Consider the following 24,210-nt stretch of genomic DNA (forward strand, 5'->3'; position numbering starts at 1 on the left):
AGACTTTGCGGGAGACGTTTTACATCTAGCTGTTACTCACACAGGCAGATATCCACTAGAAACACCACATACACCAGCAGCTCCCTCAGGGTGGTCTTGACATAAAGTTCCCTGTTTTCCGTCATATTCTCTGTTAGTGTTGTACCCCAAAGTCCTACAGAGCAGAAGTACATACTGAGAGGGGAAGAGAAGCAGAATCCCACAGGCTTTGACCCATCCATCCCTCCCAGCCCTCTGTGCCCCCTTTCCAAGACTGGTCTGCCTCTAAAGCCATCCTCCCTTCCCCAGAGGTCTGATGCTCTAAGCAGAGGTTGCTGATGTCTTGGGGGCATATAGCCCAGGCATAGACCCTGATCTTCCACAGCCCCACTCCCACACTGAGCCCATATTCCCTCCGTCAAGATCACACTTCTTAAGCTCACAGCCCTTCATGCACATTTTCCCAATGTACTCATAGTTCTACTCTAAGTTTATAGTCACCCCCTAACTCATAGTACCCCACTGTAGCACTACTGAGCCTAATAACTCAGCAGCAACCTGCTGGGCTCCCTCAAACTGACACTCTCTCCCCTGAGATCACATTCCCCTTCCACCTCCACCCTTCCTATTCAGTTCCCAGTCCCTCCTTCTCCCCTAGTTAATGGAAGGAGGGAATTTTCCTTCAGCTACCTCGGATGCCACGACAGATGTGGAAACACATGTGGCGACAGCAGTCCATGCCTGATCCTTGATATGCCCTCTTGAAGGGCCCACCTTTGGGCTTCTCTCCAGGCTGGCTCGGTAAAGGACCAGAGATGGTGCAGATCTTCAGGGTTGCAGGTGGCGAAGGGGGCCCACTGTAAGCTGGGTTGTCCCAGGCTCTTGGCCCCAGTCCCTGCAACTCCTGACTCTCAGGGTTACAGCCGGGGCTTCCCACAGAACACATAGCTAGAGATGCAATAGGGGTGATGCCAAAGGTCAGAGAGAAGCCTCAAGCTTCACCGTTTGCGCTCCACCTGCAGAAAGAGAAAAGGAGCAAGATGCTGGCCTGCCGAGAGCTCAGCTTAACCCAGCCCAGCCAGGAGCCTGGGCAAATGGAGGCTGAGCTCACTACCTCTCTTCCTGCTTGGGGATTTAGGGGGAAAGTAAGCTCAGAGGCTACACTATAAGGCTATGAAGAAGAAAAGGAAGGGGGATGCTAATCAATTACACCAAGGGGGGCAGTGTCTCAGGCTGATCTCTTAGAATAATTCGAGAAAACTGGAAGGGAGAGAGGGGTGGAGCTGGGGTGATGGGTAGGAGGAGCTGGACTGGGGAAAGGGACAAGCTGGACAGAGGAGGAGAAGTGGGATAATGACTGCTTGGGGTTGGGCTAAGGCTAGGCTGAGGTTGGGGTGGGGTGGAGGAGATGCCCCTGGTAAAGATGATGAAAGGACTTCTGGGTTCCAGGGAAGAAAGGGATGGGGTAGGGGGGAGGTGCTGCAACATAGCTCTGAGCTGAGATAGAGTAAAAGCTCCTGAAAGGGCCGATATGGATTTGAGAAGGGGTGGGGGGGTGGGGGGGCGGGCTGGGAAGACCAACAGGTACACTCCTTCTGAGGTTTGGCCAATTGCGTGGAGGGAGCCTTTTGTACTGTCTCTTTGGTGGGGAGAGAGGGGGAAGACGGTCCTCTAGACCAGGGGACAGTGAGCAGAGGAATGGGTGTGAGTGGAAGGTGTGAGTGAGGATGTGAGTGAGCCCACGGCAACAGAGGGGGTTGCCCAAGAAGACATCAGCTGAGAAGAGATAAAAGAGATAAGATAGTCAAGGGGCCTCCTCCTCCTAGGCTGGGAGATGGCATCCTACCCCCTTGGCTCCACCCAGGAAAACCGGACTCCTTCCTCTAGCTAAACCTAACCAGGCAGGAAGAAGGCTCTGAGTGCAGACCTTGGGTGGCCAGAGGGAAACCATAGAGACACTCAGAATTCAGGGAGTCTGATCCAGGCTTCAGACTTAGTTCAGGGTCCTGCTTTGTCCTTGGCCTAGAATAAAATGTTCCCATGTGAAAGAGGCCAGCCAAAAAATACTCTAAATAAGGATAAACTCCAGTTGTGTGAAGGTGGTTATTTAGGCATGAGAAAAAGAGAGAATGGCGGGGAAGGAGACAGAGGGCAGAGATAGAGCTAGCCATGGAGACAATGCCAGGGATGGGCATGGAAAGCAGAAAGAGATGAGGATGGAGAAAGAGAGCAGAGATAGTATGAGGATTCTGAACACACAGTATTAAGAAACATACTATCTTTTGTGAACACTAATGGGAATTTGTGTCCAGTGGGACTGGGTGTTTTTTAATTTGTAAAAAGCTAGGAAGAAAAAAAACTTGATGTGTTCATTCTATTTCCTCCCCACTCAAGCTGAGAGAGCTGAGAGCTGCCTAGCTCAGTAAGGGACTACAGAACTTGAGCAGAGGGCCACAAGTCTGCCTTTGCCTTATTGACTGCCTGAGAAGCAGCCTGGAACTGAAAAACAGAAAAATAAACTTGATCCTGCATGCCCAGATGTGCCAGTACCCAGGGCAGCAGGGGATGCATTGTGATGCCAAGGCTCCATTCCTATCTAGGGTAGTGAAGGAGCCAATGGCAGGGAGATGTGCTGCAAACCCTAGCTAGCACCCATGACATGACGTAAGTAATAGATTTAAAAGTTTAGGTGGTACTCAACCTAGGGCCAGACAGATTACTTTTACTTCTGATGAATAATAATAGATGATTGGTAGATAGATAGAGAGACAGACAGACAGACAGATAGATAGATAGATAGATAGATAGATAGATAGATAGATAGATAGATGATGGATAGATATATACATACATACATACATAGACAGAGATAGACAGATAAAGATAGTCAGAGATCAATATAGACAGAGATAGGTAGATATAGACAGACAGATAGAGACTGATGGATAGAAAGAGAGAGAGAGATAAAAGTTACGTAGCACCTATTATGTGCCAGGTATTGTGCTTCATTTGATCTAACAATGATCCTAGGAGGTAGCTGCTGTCACGATCCCCATTTTATAGATGAGGAAACTGAGGCAAACAGAGGGGAAGTGATTTCCCCAAGGTCACAGAGCTTCTCTGAATGACCTTTCCCATGTATTTCATCATTTCCTATCTGCTTCCAGTCCACCTTTCATGTTTTTAAGATATGATGTGTTAAAACTGTATGCTCTAACCAAATGGACCTGTTTACTGTTCCCCATATGAGGTTCTGCCTCTCACTTTGCCTTTGGAGTGGCTGACTCCACGCCTGGAATGCACTCCCTTCTCACTTCTGCCCCACAGAACCCCTCATTTCCATACAAGTTTAGCTCAAATACCACCTTCTACATGAAACCTTTCTGATCTACCTCATCTCCCAGTGACTCTCCCCCAATCCTCTGACATGTATTTATTTTCTTTTATTTTGTATCTACTTTTATGTGTACAAGTTCCCCTCCCTCACTAGAATATAAACTCCTTGAGAGCAGGGACTTTTCACTGTCTCTTTGGATATCGAGAGCCTCACCTAGAGCCTGACAGATAACACATGAACTTAATAAATGTTTGTTGGTGGATTACCTTGCCTCGTATTTGTTTGCATACACATTTTTTTCCTCTACTAGACTAAAAGATCATTGAGGGCAGGCATTATTTTGCTTCTCATCTGTTTATCTCCAACTCTGCATATATAAGGCATTTGAGTTGTTGCTTAATAAATGTTTCTTAAATTGTTCTGATTTGACCTTGGCTTCATTCTTTGACCTCCCAGTACCTCTGACACCTCTCTCAGCCCATGCTAAATGACCCTAAGCTATGGCCTTTGACCTAGATGTGTGTATGTGTGTGGATAGATAGATAGATAGATAGATAGATAATAGATATGTATATATATGTGTATGTGTGTGTATGTATAGGTATGTATATTATATATATATATGTCCACACACACACATACATGCACACATAAATATGTGTATACCCTGCTATGGGGAGCCACAGGGCCCAGCAAACATCAAGGGCCAGACCAAGAGCAAACTCACACCAACAGGGTAAAATACTTCCTGTAAGTCCTGGTGAGGACTACAAACTCAGAATCTGATATGTTTTGACCCAACTGGAAAGAAATTTCGGAGTCCAAGCTAATAGCATTATCTTCCCTAAGGTAACCAGGGAGAACAATAAGGCTCAGCGATTTTTTGTGACCAGCTAACCCCTTGGCAGAGGTTGTTACATACACATGAGAAAACTGAAGCTCAGAGAATTTAAGTGACTTACTTCAGCTGCCTTCTCCCTCTCCCCCACAGTGCTCACCTCCTAGAAGCTCCATTTTGAGAAAAGGCCTCTAGCAAGCCATCCTTTATTCTCTGGACTTTGCCCCCATGTGGTTACCTTCTTCTGTCCATTCCCCACTTTTCAGGTCCCTTTATATGTTTTCTTCCCTCATTAAAATGGAAGCTCCTTGAGGGCAGGGGGACTTTTTTTTTTTTGGCTTACATTTGTAAGTGCTTAGAACACAGACTAGTACATAGTAAACACTTAACAAATGTTTGTTGACTGACTGACTGATTTGTCCAAAGTCACAGAGATAGTACTTAGCAGTCACAGCTAGTAGCAATGTGTGGAAACTGTTCTGTGAGCAGCTCAATGACAGGTCTCCATAGTTGGAAGTTGGCATTTTCCTCCTTACTCATGGTTTTCAAGGAAAAGCTGGGTGACCTCTTGATAGGGATATTCTAGAAGGGATTACTGGCTTCAAAATCTCTTCCAGATCTTAGATTCTGTGGTTCTGAGTGCCCTCCATTAAAAGACCCCTGGATTTAGAATCAGAGGGCTTGGATTTGCTCCTCAACTCTGCTACCTATGTGACCTTGGGAGATCACTTAACCCCTCCCTACTTCAATTTCTTTATCCAAAAAGGGAGGTGATTGGCCTAGGTGACCTTCCAACTCTAATATTCTGTGATACCCTGTTCTATCACTTTCTACAGGCCTTGCTGGGTTCCTGGTCCTGGCCTTCCTGGTCACCAACTAAAACTAGAGCTGCTGTCTCAGGCCCTTCCTGAGGGGGCCATATACCCACCAAGAAAACATGTACCTATCTGTTTTTGGAGACCTCTTCCTTTCTATCCTCCAGATCCTCCCTAGTTCCTAACGTCTCTACTCAAGCTATGGCCCAGCCTCAGTCATTTGATGGGAGCCCAGAGAGTGCACCACTTACTCAGTCTGTTGGCAAAGCCTCTGACTTTCCGTGTGAATATGCCTCAAGACAAAGGCAAAGTCTCAAGGATATCAGGCCACAACAGCTGGACTGCCTAATTCCCTGTTAGTGTTTTAAATGCAGTACTTTCAGGTGGTATGGACAAGCTTGCTCTGCTCAAACAAACCCCCTTGATCAATTTCCTTTTGAAAATTACATTCCTTTCTCTGTTCCATGTCCACTTGAAAAATCCTGATTTTTTTCCCCCTTAAATGCAATCCATACACACATAACTGATGCATGCATTGTCCACTTGAAAAAAATGCCAGGTGCTGTGACTCCCAGCATCTCTTATCTTGTCTGGGCATATGTCAAACAGTAGGTGTGGAGTTCACTGATGTTATAATCTCGATTTTTCTAACCCAAGGTGGATGGGGTTAATCTCATCTCTTGTCAGGTGCTATATCAGAGATGCAAGCCAGGTTATTTCAAGAAATCAGGGACTTTACCTAATTCCAGGAAGTCTGACTCTCTCCACCCCTCCACCAGCCAATTAGAAGTGACTAAATGTAGTGGGAGCACCACAGGTTACTTGGGGGAGGGAAAACACACACACACATGATTCCCCTCTCTTCCTTTTCAAGATTGATGACTATAGGAAATACAGAGGCCTTCACCAGGGAAGCCTCCCAGGGCTATGAATGCAGTCATGACCCACTGTACCCCCAAACCAGCCCCCAAGGACTTGTGAAGCTGAGTCACTTTATGAAAATAAACATAACCAAAGTTCTCTAGTAGTGGCCAGCCTCTACTATAGGTAGGGGAAGTTCACTCATCTACCTTCTTAAATCTTCCACTTCACATTGTCTCATAGGTTCATAAAGGTGATAAAACACACTGAGATGCTATGAGAGATTCAGCACTGTTCCTTGAAACAGCACAACCATAGCTCACTGTAAGTAATGGTGAGTTTTCAGACTCCTCATCACTCAATTTCACCTTCCTACCAAAGAGAAGCTGGTCAGGTGTAATAGCAAGGACCCTGACATACACAGGAGGATCTGCTATACAGGTTCTTAGATCTGTTGGTCTAAAAGAAAAGCAACTTTTGAGGGGTCAACAATCTACTTTAATCAAGCACATATATCATTCACTTAGTTCAGGGGAAAAAGTCAACACCCTGAACTTCAAAGAAAATACAAACAGAGAGTTGGAAAGTCAGTCCAGTGAAATAATACCCCAATACATCTATATTTGGAACAGATGTAGACAGACAATGAGTTAGGCACAGCAGTTAACCAGAAGAGAGATGATTGGATGTTGTTATTCAGTTATTTTTAGTCGTGTTTGACTCTTCATGATCCCTCCTGGGGTTTTCTTGGCAAAAATACTGGAGTGGTTTGCCATTTCCTTCTCCAGCTCATTTTACAGAGGAGGAACTGAAGCAAACAGGGTTAAGGGTCACACACCTAGTAAATGTCTGGGGCCAGATATGAACTCAGGAATTCAAGTCTTCTAGATTCCAAGCCCAGTGCTCTATCCATCTCACTACCCCAGTTTGAATAGCAACTGGGAAGCTGGGTCACTATATTTTGAATGTTCTCAAGTTGTTATCTGGCACAAAACTCCATTTTAAAAAAATAGATTCCCTAGGTGATGCTACGTGGTTGCAAATGTAATACCACAACCTCTAAACTTGTAAATGACCCAAAGGGTAATGAGGGGGTTCTAAGTCATAGCTTATATCCAGTGATGATGTGTACATAATAAGTGGAGTAAAGAATATTTGCATACCATGACAGATCTGTAATCTTGTCAGTAACACCCGAGGCATCCATGTCCTCTAACCCTGCCTGACTCTAATAATTTCTTCCCATCAATAATGGGTCCAGCCAACTTTCTGGAAACCTTCCTCTAGTTCTCATGACATTGAATGAATACCAATGTAACGTATAGGTCGTCCATTGGCTAGACTTCACTCTTGCCACATGACCAGCCTGTCTTCTTTTCCCATAGTACATCTGTCCAATGACAACCTTTACACCACTCTCTTGTGTAATTCTTGACTAATAGATATTGCAGCCCATTCACACCCACCATGTTCCTTTTCCACTGACCTTTCAGTGAACTTCTCCTTGGATCCTTTGTAGACTCTGGATTCTATGGTTTGTACATCTAGTATCACCTCAAATATATAAGAAGTATTGCTGTGAGGAATTCCTGGTGTGAGAACAGATTTCCCTCCCCTCAAAGCACACTGCCATCCATATAAGACCTAGTAGATTTATCCTAGGGAGTTCCCTAAGTACATAGACTTTAAATAACTTACTCAAAGTCACAAAGCTAATACATGCCAGAGGCAGGATTTCAAAATAGGGGTTTTTCTGACTCTAAGCCTATTAATATGACTACTCTTCTACTAGGACACACTGCCTCTATTACCAGGGGAATGTTGTTGAAACATTCCCTCTGTTTCAGGAAAATTTTTATTATCAATAGAATAGAACTATTTTCTTTTTAAATTTTGAGTTCCAAATTCTTTCCCTCCCCCCATCCCTTCTCCATCTAAGCAATGTAATATCAATTATGCCTGTGAATTCATGCAAATCATATTTTCTAATTAGTTATATTGCAAAAAAAAGTGAGAAAAAGATGCTTCAATATTCGCTCACAGTTTATCAGTTCTGTTTCTAGAGGTGGAAGGCATTTTTTTCCTTTGGAATTGTCTTGGATCATTGTAGTGATCAGAGTAGCCAAGTCTTTCACAGTTGAACATTATTATAACATTGCTTTTACTGTGTACAATTGTTCTCCAGAATCATTGAACCAGTTCACTATTCCACCAATAGTTCATCAGGATGACTATTTTCCCTCATCCCCTCCAGTATCTGGCATTTCTGATAGGTGTGAAATAGCACCTCAGAGTTGTTTTAATTTGTATTTCTCCAATCCATAGTGATTTGGAGCATTTTTTCATATGAGTAGAGCTTTGATTTCTTCTTCTGAAAACTGCCTATTCATATCCTTTGACCATTTATAAATTGGGAAATGACTATTGTCTTTCTATGCAACATAACTAATGGGAAAATGTGTTTAATAGGAATGTGTGTGTAGAGCCCATATCAGATTGCATGCTGTCTTGGGAGGGAGGGGTAAAGGAGGGGGAGAAAATTTTAAAATTATGGAAGTGAATGTTGAAAACTAAACTAAATTCATGAATTGAAAAAATTAATATGACAAGAAATTTGCTATAAAAATTTTTATATTAGAAGTGATATAATGTCTATAGTATCTATTTGAAAAATGTAGCTTCTCTGATTATCTCTTTTAACAAGGTCTATTTTTGCTTTTGTGTTGTCTGAGATCATTTCTACTTCTGCTTTTTTTTTTTACTTCAGGTGAAGCATATTAGATTCTGCTCCAGACCTTTATTTTGATTCTGCGTGTATCTTTCTATTTCAGTTGTGTCTCTTGCAAACAACATATTGATGGATTCTTGTTTCTAATCCACTCTGCTATCTGCTTCCTTTTTATGGGTGAGCTCATCCCATTCATATTCATAATTACAATTATGAACTGTGTATTTCCCTCCACTCCATTTTCTTTTGTTTATTCTTCTTTTCTCATTTTTATCCTATCCCTTCTCAAAAGTCTATTTTGCTTCTAACCACTGCCTCCCTTAATCCACTCTCCCTTTTTTCATCTCCTATCCCCTTCCCCTCCTATTTCCCTATTGGATAAGATAGTTTTCTACATTCTCTGAGTGTGTATAAATATTCTTCCCTCTTTGAACCAATTTAATGAGAATGGAATTCAAGCTTTGACCACTTCCCCCATTTTCTCCTCCACTGTAAAAGCTCTTCCTTGCAAACCTTTTATGTGAGAAAATTTTCCCTATTCTATCCCTCTCCCTTTCTCCCAGTGCATCCCTCTTTCTCACCCTTCCATGTTTTTTGGAGATCATTCCAACATAATCAATGCATACCTGTGGCCTCAGTCTATGGAAATTCCTTTTAACTTTCTTAACAATGATAAATTTCTAAATCATCTTTCCAAATAGGAATTTAAACAGTTTAACCTTATTAAGTCCCTTATGATTTCTCTTTCCTATTTACCTTTTCATGCTTCTCTTGAATCTTGTGTTTGAATGTTAAATTTTCTATTCTGGGGCACTCTTCTCATCAGGCATTCTTGAAAGTCCTGTACTTCAATAAATATCATTCTTTTCCCCTGAAGAATTATACTCAGTTTTGCTGGGTAGGTTATTCTTCTTTGAAATCCTAGCCTCTTTGCTTTCTGGATTATTATATTTCAAGCCCTCTACTTGTGTAACATAGAAGCTACTAAATCTTATGTTATCCTAATTGTGCCTCCACAATATTTTACTTTTTTCTGTATATTTATAATATTTTCTCCTTTTTCATTTTGATATCTCTTCCAGGAGGTGATTGGTGTATTCTTTTGTTTTCTATTTTACCCTCTAAATCTAAGATATCAGAGCAATTTTCCTTAATAATTTCCTGAAATATGATATCTATGCCCTTTTTCTCATTATGGCTTTCTAGTAGTCCCATAATTCTTAAATTATCTCTCCTCAATCTATTTTCCATGTGAGTTTCCTGATGAGATATTTCATTTTTTTCCTCCTTTCTCTTCATTCTTTAGACTTAATTTTATTGTTTCTGGATGTCTCACAGAGTCATTAACTTCCATTTGCCCAATTCTATTTTTACTTTTAACATCTTTCCCCACTTGGCCTATTCTGCTTTCTAAGGAGCTCTTTTCTTCAGTAAATTTTCGTGCCTCTTTTATCATTAGGCCAATTTTCTTTAAGGTGTTATTTTCTTTGATACGAGGGAGGAGCTCTTTTACTAAACTGTTAATTCTCTTTTCATAGTTTTCTTGCATCACTCTCATTACTTCTCCAAATCTTTCCTCTACCACTCTTTTCTCTTTCTTTAACTCTTCCAGGAATTCTTGTTGGGCTTGAGTTCAATTTACATTTTTCTTTGAGACTTTGGTTGTAGCTTCCCCCACCATTATTGTCTCTTTTGAGTTTTTTCTTGCTATTCCCTGACACATTAATAGTTTTTCATGATTTTTTTTTGTCATTTGCTCATTTTCCCAGCCCCTCCCCTTTTTTTTTACTTTGAACATTATGTTAAAGTTGGACTCTCCTCATCTTAGGGTAGCCCACCAAGGGGATGCCGTTTTCTGCACTAGCTCTAGGGATCTGAATGTTTTCAGTACTTCCAGGTGATCTAGGAAGAGGTGTGGTCATTGTTCTCCTGGTCTATGATCTTGTCTTTACCCAGGAAGGGCCCCAACTACCCTGCAGTTACAAGTACTAGCATTCCTCTTTGCTTTGAACTGTAACCAGAGTCCCTGCTCCCTTGTGACCAACTATCAGTGCTTCTCTCCACCCTAGAACTGAGACCTAGAACTGTGTATGGGCAATAGAGTTGCTGATCAGCACCAGCTGTACTCAGTGCCAGAAACAGATTCCCTGCAACATATTTCTAACCAGTTGACTGACCCCCTTAGTGTCTCTGGGCAGAAAGCTTCCAAAGCTGCTGCTACTGCCACAGCACATGTACACTCCTGATAAACTCCTACCCCAGACTGCTCCTGTAGACCTCCTAAGTTTTCTTAGGCTAGAAAAAATGCCTCACCCTGACCTTTTATTGGCTCTGCCAGTCCAAAATTTGATTTGAAGTGTTATTTTAAAGTTGTTTGGAGGGAAACGTTGAGACTTCAGCTGGAGGGCTGCCTCTAATATACCATCTTGACTCTACCAGGGAAGACTTCTTATAGAAGATGAGATTTAAGCAAGGACTTAAGGGAAGCCAGGAAGTGTGGGTGGGGTAGGAGAGAATTCCAGGCATTGAGGATGGTCAGTGAAAAAGCCCTAAATCAAAAACTGTAGTCTCTTGTGTAAGGAGTAGCAAGAAGGCCAGTATCACCAGATCCTGACATATAAGGCTGGGTGGGGAAGTATGGTGTAAAAAGACTGGAAAGGAAAAAGGGACCAGGTCACAAAGTATTTTAAAAGCCAGAGGATTTTATATTTAATCCAGGAGGTAAAAGGGAATCACTGGAATTTTGTGGAACAGGTAGCAGAGCCAGGGTAGAGGGGAAAGAGAAGTGACATGGTCAGACCTACATTTTAGGAAAATTAATTTGACAGATAAGTGGAAAATGAATTGGAGTGGGGAGAGATTTAAGGTTAGGCGACCAACCAGAAGGCTATCACAATAGTCCAGGCATGAGATTATGAAGGCCTGCACCAGAACGGCGGCAGTGTCAGAGGAAAGAAGCAGGCATATTGGAGAGATATTGTGAAGGTAGAATAAATGAGACTTGGAAACAGATTGGAAACAGGGGGTGTGGGGTGAAAGGGAGAAGTCAAGGATAACATATCATAGTATAGACTACTTAGTTGTTTTTTCTTTTTTTCCATATGGATAGTTAGATTAAATTCTTTTGAATGATTATGGGTCTCCCTCAGGAGGTTCTGCAATATATTCCCCTGATGGAAGAGTCTTACAACCAAATAAAAGTTAATTTGGCCTGGTTTGCTCTTGATGAAGCCAGGGTGACCCTTTGCAGTCACTGTTTCTTTTTCCTCAAATGCTTCCTCTGTTTGCTAACCATCCCTTTGATAAGACATTCTAGAATTTTTCCAGGAATTGAAATCAAACTCCTTGACTTAGAGTATATCCCTTTTTTGGAAAATCAAAGTTGTTTTCCTTCTCCAACTTTGTCATTCCTCTCCCATTCTCCAAGATCTTTCAAAGATCACTGATAATATCTCAGCAATCACATCTACAGGTCTTTTAGTACCCGAAGATGTAACTCATCTGGACTTCAACTGATCAAAGACAACTTGACACTTTCCTTTTATCTCCCGTTAACTTTTGTTATTAACTTTCTAGTCACTATTTTTTCCATGTAGTTTTCAATCCAGGTTCCCCTTTGCAATCTTATTTCTCACTATTGCTCTCCTTGTACTTACTATACTGACTGGAAGGGAGAGAGCAGTGGTTAGAGGGACCAGAATAGGACACAATTTTAACACACTTTAAAAAGAGATTACAAGCTTTTTTTGTTATCTTTCTCTTTCCTCACTTCTCAGCCCAAAATGACCATTAGCATTCTTGATATGATGGTTACAGGTTCATGGCACCCTTTTGTATCTATCTTCCATTACCTGCCCTTGCTTCTACCTTATGTGCAAATCTTTAAAATTTATAAATTGGTTGATTGGTGCATCCACATCTGTCTGTTTAAACAACTCTCCTTTTCTACCTCAACAGAATTGTTTCTTATTTCCTTCAAATTTTTGTTTTTTAAGAGTTTCTCATCCCTCTATGGTGACCTTAACCTACATACCATCTATCCCTAATCCCCAAAATAAAGGGAACATATCAGATTGTGTCTATCCTTCTCCTTTATCATTAATTCCACACTGGAGAGGTCATAGCTTCCACCCAAGAGTCCCACCATTTCTACCCCATTAACTAGTTTGTGAGAATGAGACCTAAAACAGAATTTCCCTTTATGTTTTTTCTACTTTTTGAAAGATGAAATTATTGTTCATCTCATTCAAGAAATGAACTGCTCTGTCAGTCATTCAACACCATTTACAAAGTATTTACTATGTACAAGACAACTACTCTAAATGCAGGAGGCACAAAGAAAACCAAAAGCATGGTCTCTGTCCTCAGGAGTTTACAACCTAGTGCTTTTGGTAAGGAGAGTCTTCTAGATGTCCCTGTAATTGGAATTCCCCCATCACTACTGGTACATGCCACATGTGCCAGAATTGAAATGTCTCCTGAACTATTTTCCTGTCGGGTCAATCTAGGGAATACTCTGACAATAAAATTTCTCTCTTTTGGCAACTAATGGTCTTTTCCCAAAACCTCTCCACTATGTTTTTTTTCTCTCTGGTTCTTAAAATTCTTCTCATGACTACAGTTTCTTAATGGGTGCTGCTGCTGCTGCTGTTGCTACTGCTACTGCTGCTGCTGCTACTACTACTACTACTACTCCTACTACTACTCCTACTACTACTACTCAGACATTACCTACCTTGTTCCTTTAGAATGAGATACAACTTTCCAAATCTACATTCTAGTCATAAGTTTCATCCCATGTCAGTGGGGGAAGGGGTAGAGGAAGGAGAGATCTCTAGTAAAGCTGTCCTTGTTTCTGCTGTTCAACCTTCTTATCAATGGCTTGGATGAGGCCATAGAACATATATCTGCTACATTTACACCTGAAAAAACTAGAAAGGATAACTAATATGTTACATGGCAATGTCATTATCCAAAAAGAATTCAACAGGCTGGAATGATGGCCTAAACTGAACAGAAGAAATTGAATAGGTAAGAGTATGCTGGTAAATATTTAACAACCAGAATTCTAGAGAAAAAATATAAACATGACCTATTTTTAAGTTTAATCTTTGTCATAACATTTTTTCCACCACTTTCTTAAGATTAGACAATCAACAAAACAACAAATCAAGCCCCGATTTAAAGTATTTGCCAATTTCTAAGGTGTAAATACACTGAAAATTTTACATCTGGATTTCATGAGCCAATTCAAACTGACTCCAGCACAAACATGTGAATAGGAAGAAATACTAAGTACAGCTCTTTAGGTTCAAGCCAATAACCTTCAGGAGTCCAGAATGGAAGGGTTTAGACAATTCAATAAGCTTAATATGAATCAACAATATGATACAGTAGCTAAAAAATGTTTCAGAGTAACACAGATCTGGACAAGTATCATGGATTTGGGGCTTTAGGGCTGGAAAGGATCTTAGAGATCATCTAATCCAATCCTTTTATTTTATGGACAAGGAAATTCTAGGCCCACAAAGATTAAGAGATTTCAGGTGGTAGTAACAGAGCTACTGTTACATTCCAGAAATACCTTTGAGGTCCCTAACATATCATAGATTCTCCAACCATCAACTGAGATTGTCCCAGTAGGGATATAGCTGGATGGATTCTTTGTAAATGTGTAGCAGAATGTCTCCCTAAATCCCCATGAGGCAACCACCCTAGAAAGAAGCAAATAGAAATAGGCTATCATCTTGGAAATTGTAAAGGTAAGGTAACATTGTAACAGAAGAAATTTTTCTTTTTAAGTCTGATACAGAATATTGACAAAGGATCTGTAGGTCAGTCTTTAGTGGAAGGGTGGAGAGTTGGAAATGTGAACCTATAAATTGTGTAATTCCCTTGGCTGGGGAACCCTGTACTTCCCCCATAACTGTGGGGTGAGTTTGATACCAAAGCAAGAGGCCGAGGGGCTCCAAATTGATTATTGGAGTTTAATCAACTATTATGAACACTTATAAATGGGCAATGTGGGGCGGCTACCAGTGGATCCCCAGGAAAAAAATTCCCATGGTAATTATAGAAATCAGACAAAGGGAAGAGGAGCCATAGGGTGCTTCACTGTGGATTGGTGGATATTTGGGGGTTTTCTGCTTAGTTAATGTTTTGGCTAATAATTCAGTTTATACTTAGTATTGAAGCCAGTTCCCAGCCATCCAGGCGTTTACCCAGAGCTATTGGGTAAATGCTCAGGCACTCAAGGTTCAATATTGATCATGTACTGGTCATGTGTTGATATCTAAGTTATGATTCAGTGTCTGAATTATGATTCAGTATCTAAGTTGTGATTTTAAACAGGTCACTATGTCTGGGCTTCCACCTTTCACAGAGTTTAATTAAATGGCTTTTCACTTTTTACTGTATTTTGTGGCTTTTCCCCAATCAGGATCCCACAGAGCACAGAAATATCCCTAAATGGAGAGGACTATTCGTGGTGGGATGAAAACATCAATCAAGAGCATCCAGTTCCCTATGCTTGGATTCTATGTTCACCAAAGAGCCCCTGGCTCTGACCCATTAGAAGTGGGCTCACTAAAGAAGCTGGGGATACTTAGTCTGGAGAGAAGATTCCGGTTTAGAAGACTTAGGGGGACTTGAAGTATTTAAAAGTCTGTCATATGGAAGAAAGAAAAGCCTTGTCCCAATTGGCTCCAGAGGGTGGAACCAAGATCTGTGGGTAGAAGATAAAAAGAGATGATTTAGCTTTGATGTCAGGAAAAACTTCCTAACTATTAGAGTTCTCTCAAAGTGGAAGGAGCTGCTTTGGGGTCTTTAAACCAACTTGTTCCTTTGGGGTATGGGTTGGACTCAATGTCCATTGAGGTGTCTTCCAACTCTCAAATTCTGTGATCATGTGATTCATCTGGTGAGAGGCTCTGGGACAGACCTTGGACAACAGTCCTCCAAAGTCAAAATGTGTGTCGCATCTGTTCTAGGACCGAAATTTCCTCATGGCTCCCCATCCACTGCGCTCAATCATATCAGACAACTATTTTGTCAGCCTCCTGATTCTATGTTATATAAAGGTGAGAGAGGGAAAGAGATTCATAAATAATAACAATAGTGGTAAGCAATTGAAGAAGAAATCCTTTGTAAGGAGACAAGTGCCTAATGAAAGGGAATAGAATTATCTTGTTCCCCTAAATTTTACCCTTTTCCATGGGAAGAAGGGACCAGGAATAAGCCTGTTTATTGAATCAGTTTAGTGAAGTCTCAGCTAAATAGTGCAGTGGATAGAGTGCTGGGCCTGAAGTCAAAAAGACTCATCTTCCTGAGTTCAAATCTGGCCTCAGACACTTATTAGGTGTGTGACCCTGGGCAAGTCACTTAACCCTCTTGGACTATTTCCTCATCTTCTAGAGAAGAAAATGACAAACCACTTCAGCATCTTTGCCAAGAAAACCCCAAATGGGATCATGAAGAATTGGACACAACTGAAAAACAAATAAACAACAACAGTTTCTTGAAGATATGAGCTTTAAACTAATCTCTCTGTAACAGTCAAGGTATGTATTGAGGAGGAAAGAGAGAAAAGCTTCCTCCAACTGACCTGCAATCTCATGGGCTAACTCCATCCATGTTCTGTCTGGGGGATGGGCTGTTCTATTTTCTGAATCCTAGAAGTTTGTAGGCTCTCAGAGAAAGGAGGGACAGAGGGAGTCAGAAGGAATTCGGAAGTCACCTCATTATGCCTTCTTACTTCCCAGGTGGCAAAATAGAGAATGAAGTCTTCCCTTTGGTCTCGCCCTTCCAGAAGCACCTACACCCCATTCCAAACAGTTCCAGAAAGGCAAGTTCAAAGACATCACTAAACTTGTGAAGTCAGAGGAGAAAATCAGGACTCTCACTGGAGATGCGAAAATGTTGATCTATGATTTTGAGTTGACTCTAACCATGCCACGGAGGAGATCTTGGGCAAGTCAGTGTATGACCTTCATTTCCTTTTCTGAGGGTTATTAGGCCAGATAATCTCTATAGTCCCTTCTGGCTCGGAATCTGTGGTCTGATGAGCTTAAGATAAAATTGAGGTTTTGATTCTGCACTAGGGGTCAAGGGTGAAAACAGTGTTTGAGGTAGGATGGTGGAGTGGGAAGGACATAGAACCAAGAGTCTGAAAGCCCTAGGCCATCACTTATTCCTAATGTAATGGTAGGCAAGCCATTTCTTTCCCCTACCCCACCTCTCCCAGGCTCCATTTTCTTATCTGCAAAATGAACTGTATTTCTATTTCTATTTCAGGGTTGCAGTGAGGAAAGCATTTTCAAATGTGTAATTTGCTATAGAAATTAGTGTGGTCCCCAGAAAAATAATAGCTCCTGCCTTCAGCAACCCATTCATATATGGACCTCTGTCCCCTTTCTTAATGAGGAAAGTCACTGTTAAGGGAAAGTCTGCCCACTCCCATTTCTCTGCCAAAGTGCATAACCTGGATGTCCTGATGGCTATCCAGCCATCTTGAGGGAAGAAGATACTTGGAGAGCATCCTCTAGATGTTGCTGAGCCACTCCTTCCCCTCCCAGAAGAGTTATGGAGGATTTCCTACTTCCACGATTTCCTAAGAGCCACTGGACCATCCCAGGACACCAAACCAGACAGGATCAAGCTAAGTCTGATGAAACAGTCAGAAAATCACATTTGAATTGATGGAACTTCATCTTGGGAATTTGGAGGGAATCACCATGGAATATCTACCAGCTCATGAATCCTGGTGGGGCTTGATTTCTTCACCCAAATGGCCCATTGTATCCCTTTCTTTCCTTTCTCTGCTGCCTTGTACATTTCGTAGTTCTGACTGGTTTATGTTTTTTCTTTGTATGATTCCTTTGTTTTCAAGGTTCCCAATTTGCTTTCCATGTCCAAATGTCCCTGTGTCCATCGGTCTGTAATCTATTCAATGATAAATGAATGGACAGGTCAAACAGACACTCATGACATACTTCAGAGGAGTACCCACAGCATATTTAATTCTCCCTCATGGCTCTTTATATTTGCATTTGACAGCATTCCACACTCTTTGACACATAGTGGTCTCTTTTCTCCCTCTCCTTCTCCCTTGCTTTTTTCTCTTAGATTTTGACCACTGCCTGAATTAAATATTCACAGAATACAGATGCCACCAGGAGAAAAGGCAGAACTGGCCAGCACCACTGAGATGGAGCTACAGTTTAAGGAACAAGGTCCAGCTTTATTAGAACAATGAAGATTCCTTCTCTCTATCCACCTTCCCTTTTTCCCAATAGGACTAGGCCTGGCCTTTGGCTGTCATCACCAACACCTGCAAAGTTTGGTTTCACCTTGGAAAAATGGCCCATTCCTTCCAATTTTAATCCACCCCTACCCAGGAAAGCTAAGGCAAACAACCTATCCTAGGATAAAAGTTCCTATCCTGGGATGATCAATGATCATGTTTTAGCTGAGCTAGTGTGTGGCCCCCCAGCCTACTCCAGATTCCCCCCCAAAAATTCCATCAATCCAAATATCACTTTCTGACTGTTTCATCAGACTTAATCTGAATCTGCCTGGCTCAGTGCCTTGGGTTGGTGGTCCCTAGGAAATCATGGAAGCAAAGAAGGGAGGGAGGGAAGGAAAAAAAGAAGAAAGGGAGGAAGGGAAGAAGGAAGGATGGAAGGAAGGAAGGGAGAGAGGACAGAGGGAGGAAGGGAGGGAGGAAAGAAAGAAGGAGGGAAGGAGAAAGGGAGGAAGAAAGGAAAGGGAGGGAAGGTGAAGGGAGGGTAAAGGAGGAAGGGGGAGGGGGAGGAACAGAGGGGGAAAAGAAAATAAGTATTTAAGTGACTTGCCTTAGAGTCACACAGCCAGTGAGTGCCTGAGGTCAAATATGAATTCATCTTCCTGACTCCAGCCCCAGCAGTCTTTCTATCCACTTAGCCACCTAGCAGGTATTCTCCAGGCATCTGGGTAAAGAGACTCATGTCCTAAAGACAGGAGCCACGGAGGGTATTAATAGGCACAACAGATGGGGAATGAGGAGGGGAGAGTTGCTTTGTTTTGTAGTGACATGGACTATTTGCTGAGAACTGTGCAAAGCCCTCCCTGTCTCAGTGAGTTAGAAAGAGTTCAAGGAAAGCATTACTTTTCTACATAGCAGCCTGGTGTCATGGATTAAGAGTCTGAGGAACTGGGTTCCAATCCTTGCTCTTTTCTTACGGCATATATGACCTTGACAGAGTCATTTCTTTCTGGGCCTTGGTTTCCTCGTGTAAAAATGGAATGGTTGAATAGACGAATAGATCGTCTTGAAGATCTCTTCCAGTTCTAAAAGCTGTGATCCTCTAGTTTACCACCAATGCAGTGAGAAAGACATGGACAACAGACAGGGCCTTTTCTCCATTCTGACCAGCGCGCATTTAAGTTAGTAGAGGAACTGTTATGGCACCAGACACAAAATGACCACCAGATGGCAGCAGAGCTCACCCCCACTGTCACTGGAGACTCAGGTTTGCAGAGACCAGAGGATGGGAAGGCAGGGACCCTGAGAAGTCGTCTCTTCTATCTAAATTCCCTTAACAAATCATTTCTCTCCTCAGTCACCTCATCTCTGCTGTTCTTTCAGTCCATCCCTGGGTCTAAAAGAGGAAAATTTTCTGGCACCTAATAATTTAAAAACTACCAGGTTGAGTTTACCCAACATCCTTACTTGGAGGGGGGGGGGGGGTCTCTCAAAACCCCCAGCTGATTCACATCTCTTCCTAAAGCACAGGTCAGACCATATGACCTCCCTATGAAAGAAACTCCTTATTTTTTCCAGGATCAAATATAAAATCCTCTGGCTGTTAAGGTTAGCTAAATGGTAAAGAGTGCTGGGCCTGGAGTCAGGAAGACCTGAATACAAATTTGTCCTCAGACTCCTACTAGTTGTATGACTTGGGAAAGTCACTTCACCTCTGTTTGCCTCAGTTTTTTTAACCATAAAGTGGGGATGATAACAGCACCTACCTCACAGGGTTGTTGTGAGGATCAAATGAAATAATTTCTGTAAAATGCTTCGCACACAGTAGGTGCTATGTCCATGCTTTCCCTTTCCCCTTCATAATTCCTCCTACTTTTCCAATCTTCTTACAACTCACTCTCCTCTGATTACTCTAAGATCCAGTGTCACTGGCTTCATCCATGTTTCTCCTTCACGTCACTATCTGGCTAGTGAGCATTTTCATTGACTGTCTCTCTTTACCATTGTCATGTGGTTTCCTTCAAGTCCCAGCTAAAATTTCACCTTCTGCAAGAAGACTTTCCCTGCCTTCCTTAATACTGGTACTTTCCCTCGGTTGATTATCTCCAGTGAATCCTGTATATCTCTGCTTTATACCTAATTATTTGCTTGTGATCTCCTCCATTAGATTGTAATCTCCTTAAGGACAGAGATGATTTTGATCTTCTGTGCTTAGCACCATGCCTGGCACATAGTAGGTGAATGAGAAATGTTTGTTGACTTAACAACTCCAGGTCTGTTCCTCTGTTCAAGAGGAGCCATCCACACCAGCAAAGGGGACAGTTCGGGTGGAAGGCAGGAGAGAAGATTGTTCAGATCAGTTTCCCTTTGGAGCCTGAACCACCTATGCTCAGTAACCTGGTGAAAGGTCTTCTCTCCTGTTCTACATTATACTCAGTGCCCTTCAGCTGAAACTCAGTGCCTCCTCTATATCTATTCCCTGACTAAATCCTTGCTACACAGAAGGAAATGTTAATACCCAGTCTTGAGCCATAGGATGGTGTCAGTTTCCCCTGGCTGTAGGCCCTTCTCTCTCTTGGGAACTATCTAGTTATGTGGTAACCCTCCCTATTTTGAGGGCCTAGAAATTGTGTCAGATATAGAACAAGTTTCTAATGAGATCAGATTATGTCCTATCATAACCAGATGCAAAAATTTACCAGCCCCTGGAGAGCTATATCCTAACCCAGCCAAAACCTTCCACTCCTTTCCCTTAACCCCATGGGACTTGTAAGCTAGTCAGCAAGACTCCAACTCTTTCTCTTCCTTGGCCTGGAAAAGGACAGAGTCACACCCTGTCTCCTTCCCACAGATGTTATGGGAGAAATCATGGTTTCACATCATAGCTTCTCCCCCCGTGGATTCCTGTGGTCTTACAAAGCCCAGAAAGGGGCCAAAGCCAACAGGATCACCATGTCTAATCTTACTGCAGATAGAAGAGGGAAGGGATGGGTAGGGTTGGGGGAGCAGGGAGAGAGGGCAGCGCTGGCTCTTGGGAGTCAAGAAAGAGGAAACTGGGCCTGGCAGGGATGGAGCACAGCCTCTAGGAGATGGAGAAATGAAGGGTTCACTGGAATTGGACACAAATCCCCAGGAATGTGGGGAAACTGGTTTATATCTGGCCAGAATGGGACAAAACTCATCAACGATTGGAGAAAAGGGGTCAGGGTCTGGTTGGGATGGGATACAGATCCCTAGGAACTAGTAAGATGGCTACTGATCTGACAGAAACCTAGGATAAGACAGTCACAGTTTCCAAGCTGAGCACTGAGAGGTCATTTAGTCAATCATTAAGCATTTGTTAGTCATGGTTCTCTTCTAGGACAAAGAACATTCATTTGTTATGTTCCTGACATGGTGCTGAACATTCTAATAGAAATTCGCATTCTAATAGAAAAGCCAAACATCTAAATAATTAGATAAATATAAGATATATAGAAAATTAATGGAAGATACCCTTAGAGGGGATTCCTACCTCCAGCTCTAGCAGCTGGGGAATGAAAACCACCCTCCTCTCATGGAAGGTACTCCCCTCAGGAGGGATAGCAACTCACACCTGCTCAAAAATACCCTCTACAGATACCTCTGACATGGGGATCCAGTCTTTTTTTTAAAACCTCCAGGAATAGGGGGGATGAAAGAAAATGAGTATGATTCTAGGTAGGGTGGAACACCTCCTCTCCGGGTTTAGGGCAGGAGTCAGAATCTGATTGGGATGAGACACAGATTCCCAAGTATTGAGGGGAAGGTGACAGGATGTAGTTGAGATGAGGCACAATCTCTAGGAAGTGGACAGGAATCATATTTATTGATGAGACATGGCATCTTAGAGGAAAAAATGAATGTCAGCATTTGTCTTGGGTGGGACACATCTTGGATGAGTTACAATTCTCCACAAAAAAAAAAAAAGAGAGAGAAGGATTTAGGATTCCATTGGAATGGGAAACAGCTCCCCAAGGCTTAATGAATTCCACAAATGCACAAACATATTTTAAGCATTTGTTGTATTGTTTGTAAGGGATTAGGAGTACAAAAATAAAATAACATACGGTCTATGAGTAAGCTCATAAGAAACCTGTCTTCTCATAAAGGTATCAGGCAAGCAGTGATAGAAGATTACAGATACAGAAACATACAGCCAGAACACACACACACACACACACACACACACACACACACACACACACATCATTCACAGCAAAACAAGAAGTCAGGTGTTCATTAAGCCCCAAATAGATCTAGCCCCAAGCTAGATCTTAGCTGAGCACCATGGGGCACCCAAGAGAAGGAGAGGCTATCTTTGTTGGTCGACTGCTCTTTTTGACCTTATAGTGTACTCGAGGAGAGAATGGTGAAAAAAAGAGACCCAGCTCCCTAATGAAGAAGATGACATGTTTGGTTTGGAATTGGCCATAAGTCTCCATGGGCTGAGAAGGACCAGGACCTGCCTGGGATAAGAATTAGCTCTTTAGAGTTGGGGTGAAGAAATTAAGTTCATAATGGGATATAGGAACAAACTTCTGAGATTTGGGTGGGGGGAGTCTTGGATTTGGAGTCAGAGCACTTGGATTTTTATCCCACACTGAATGCTTCTTTGACAGTCAGGGATGTAATGGGGGAAAGACTAGATTTTTGAGCTAGAGGATTTAGGTTTGGAATCCAGCTATTATGTAATAGCTCTTTGGGTAAGTCATCTACCTTTCTGGGCCCCAGCTTTCTCATCTATAAAATTAAGAAGTTAAGTCACAATCCAAAAGATTAATGATGAAATAGTCCACCTGCCTCCTGATAGACAGTTGATTGAGTGCAGATTGAGACACATTTTGAGAGAATACAGCCAGTTTGGGAACTCAATGTGTTTGATGGTTCACATTTGTAACAAGAGTTTGATTTTTCTTGCTTTCTCAATGAGGAATGGAGGTGGGAAGAAGAAAAGGTGGAACTTTTACTTGAAATTTAATGTAAAAAGATCCTAAATAAATAAAATGAAGGGGTCACCTCTGTTCAGTTCTAAAGGTTGTAATCTTATGAAGGGTAGTATGACTTCTAGACTTTGAGTGGAAAGGATCACAGCTGTCCAGGGATTAGGAAAGAGTGTGTGTGTATGTTCATATATTTATATTTATATATATATATATATACACATATATATATACACACATGTATATATACATACACATATGTGTGTGTATACATATATCACTTCCTTCATGTATGTTTATGTTATAGGAATATGAAATCTCTGTGATACCAGGCACATAAGCTATATGGAGAGGATATGGTGAGTCAGGTCTGACCACAACACCAACCTCGGCTCTAGCTCAAGGCAATGAAGGCTACAGGGTCCTAGATGACTGGGAGAAGGGGTAAGGTGGGTACTCAGATTTGGGTTTTGTAGAAACTCACCTTTGGTCCACTCACTTTCCTTGCCTTGGTCTCAGCTGGAAGACAGGCCTGGGACAGTGCCAATATGAACCAATCTCTGATGTTTCAGTCAGTAAGAGGTGAAGAAATGGATTTCTGTGGCTAATTATGTAGTATGAAGACTGAGCCATAGGCTCCAGCTGTTCCTGCATCTCAAACCCTGAATGTCTTGAGAAAGGAGGGCAAAGTAACTCTGGACTCGAGGTCCAGGCTGCTCAAGGGTATAGACTGCTGAAGAAACAGCCTGGAAACCAGCCCAGAATGACCTGATTCAAAACCAAAGAGAGAGACAGGGCCAAAGCCAAAGAAAGAATGCCATTTCCTTCTAGTCTTCTGGGCAGCTTTGACCTTGCATGATATCCAGGTTGAGGAGGGAAGGAAAACTACTAAATCATCCAGCTCTGAGCCATGGGGAATTGACTGCTTTATACTTAGGTAGGCCAGGGCCCATGGTCAGGTTTTCAGGGGGTGACTCGTAGGGCCTAAAAGGTCAGATCTGTTCTGGAAAAGGGACCTAGGTTCCCTACTAAGAGAGAGAAACATTCTTATATATAAGACAGCATGACTCATTGGGAAAAGCATTGGCTCTCCAGTTAGGGGATCTGGATTCAAATCTTGCCACTGCCCTTTACAGCCTATGGGACCTTAGGCAAGTTGTTTTAACTTGTTTTTCGATCAGTAAATGAGAGAGAGTTTGACAAGATGGCCTCTCAGGTCAGGTCACTTCTTGACCGAGACCTAGGGTTCTGTAATTCCTAGTCTTCTCTCTGCCATTCCCAGTTTTCTCTCTGCCCTCTCCCCCTCAGATTATCTCCTGGGTATGTATTACAACCATTCCTGTCTCTTTTCCTTCTTTTTTTTTTTTGGAATCCCAGCCTCTCCCATTGTCCTTTCCTCACCTCTCCAAGTTATATTTCTCTCAGGGTTCACCTCTTTCCCTACCTCCTC

General features: G+C 42.2%; 1 protein-coding gene across 2 annotated transcripts in view; it reads right to left on the reverse strand.

Annotated features, from left to right (window-relative positions):
• The window catches only part of PKD2L1 (polycystin 2 like 1, transient receptor potential cation channel), an 87,315-nt gene that overhangs the window by 25,933 nt on the left and 37,172 nt on the right, over positions 1–24,210 (reverse strand). For both annotated transcript variants that reach the window (XM_072628470.1, XM_072628469.1), the window contains exons 2-3: positions 670–995; positions 41–154 (exon numbers count right to left, since the gene is read on the reverse strand). In XM_072628470.1, coding sequence (XP_072484571.1) covers positions 41–154; positions 670–925 — 370 coding nt within the window. In that variant the 5' untranslated portion in view covers positions 926–995. The remainder of the gene's footprint in view (positions 1–40; positions 155–669; positions 996–24,210) is intronic.

Source organism: Notamacropus eugenii, chromosome 1 (genome assembly GCF_028372415.1).
Source record: "Notamacropus eugenii isolate mMacEug1 chromosome 1, mMacEug1.pri_v2, whole genome shotgun sequence".
Classification (NCBI taxonomy): domain Eukaryota; kingdom Metazoa; phylum Chordata; class Mammalia; order Diprotodontia; family Macropodidae; genus Notamacropus; species Notamacropus eugenii.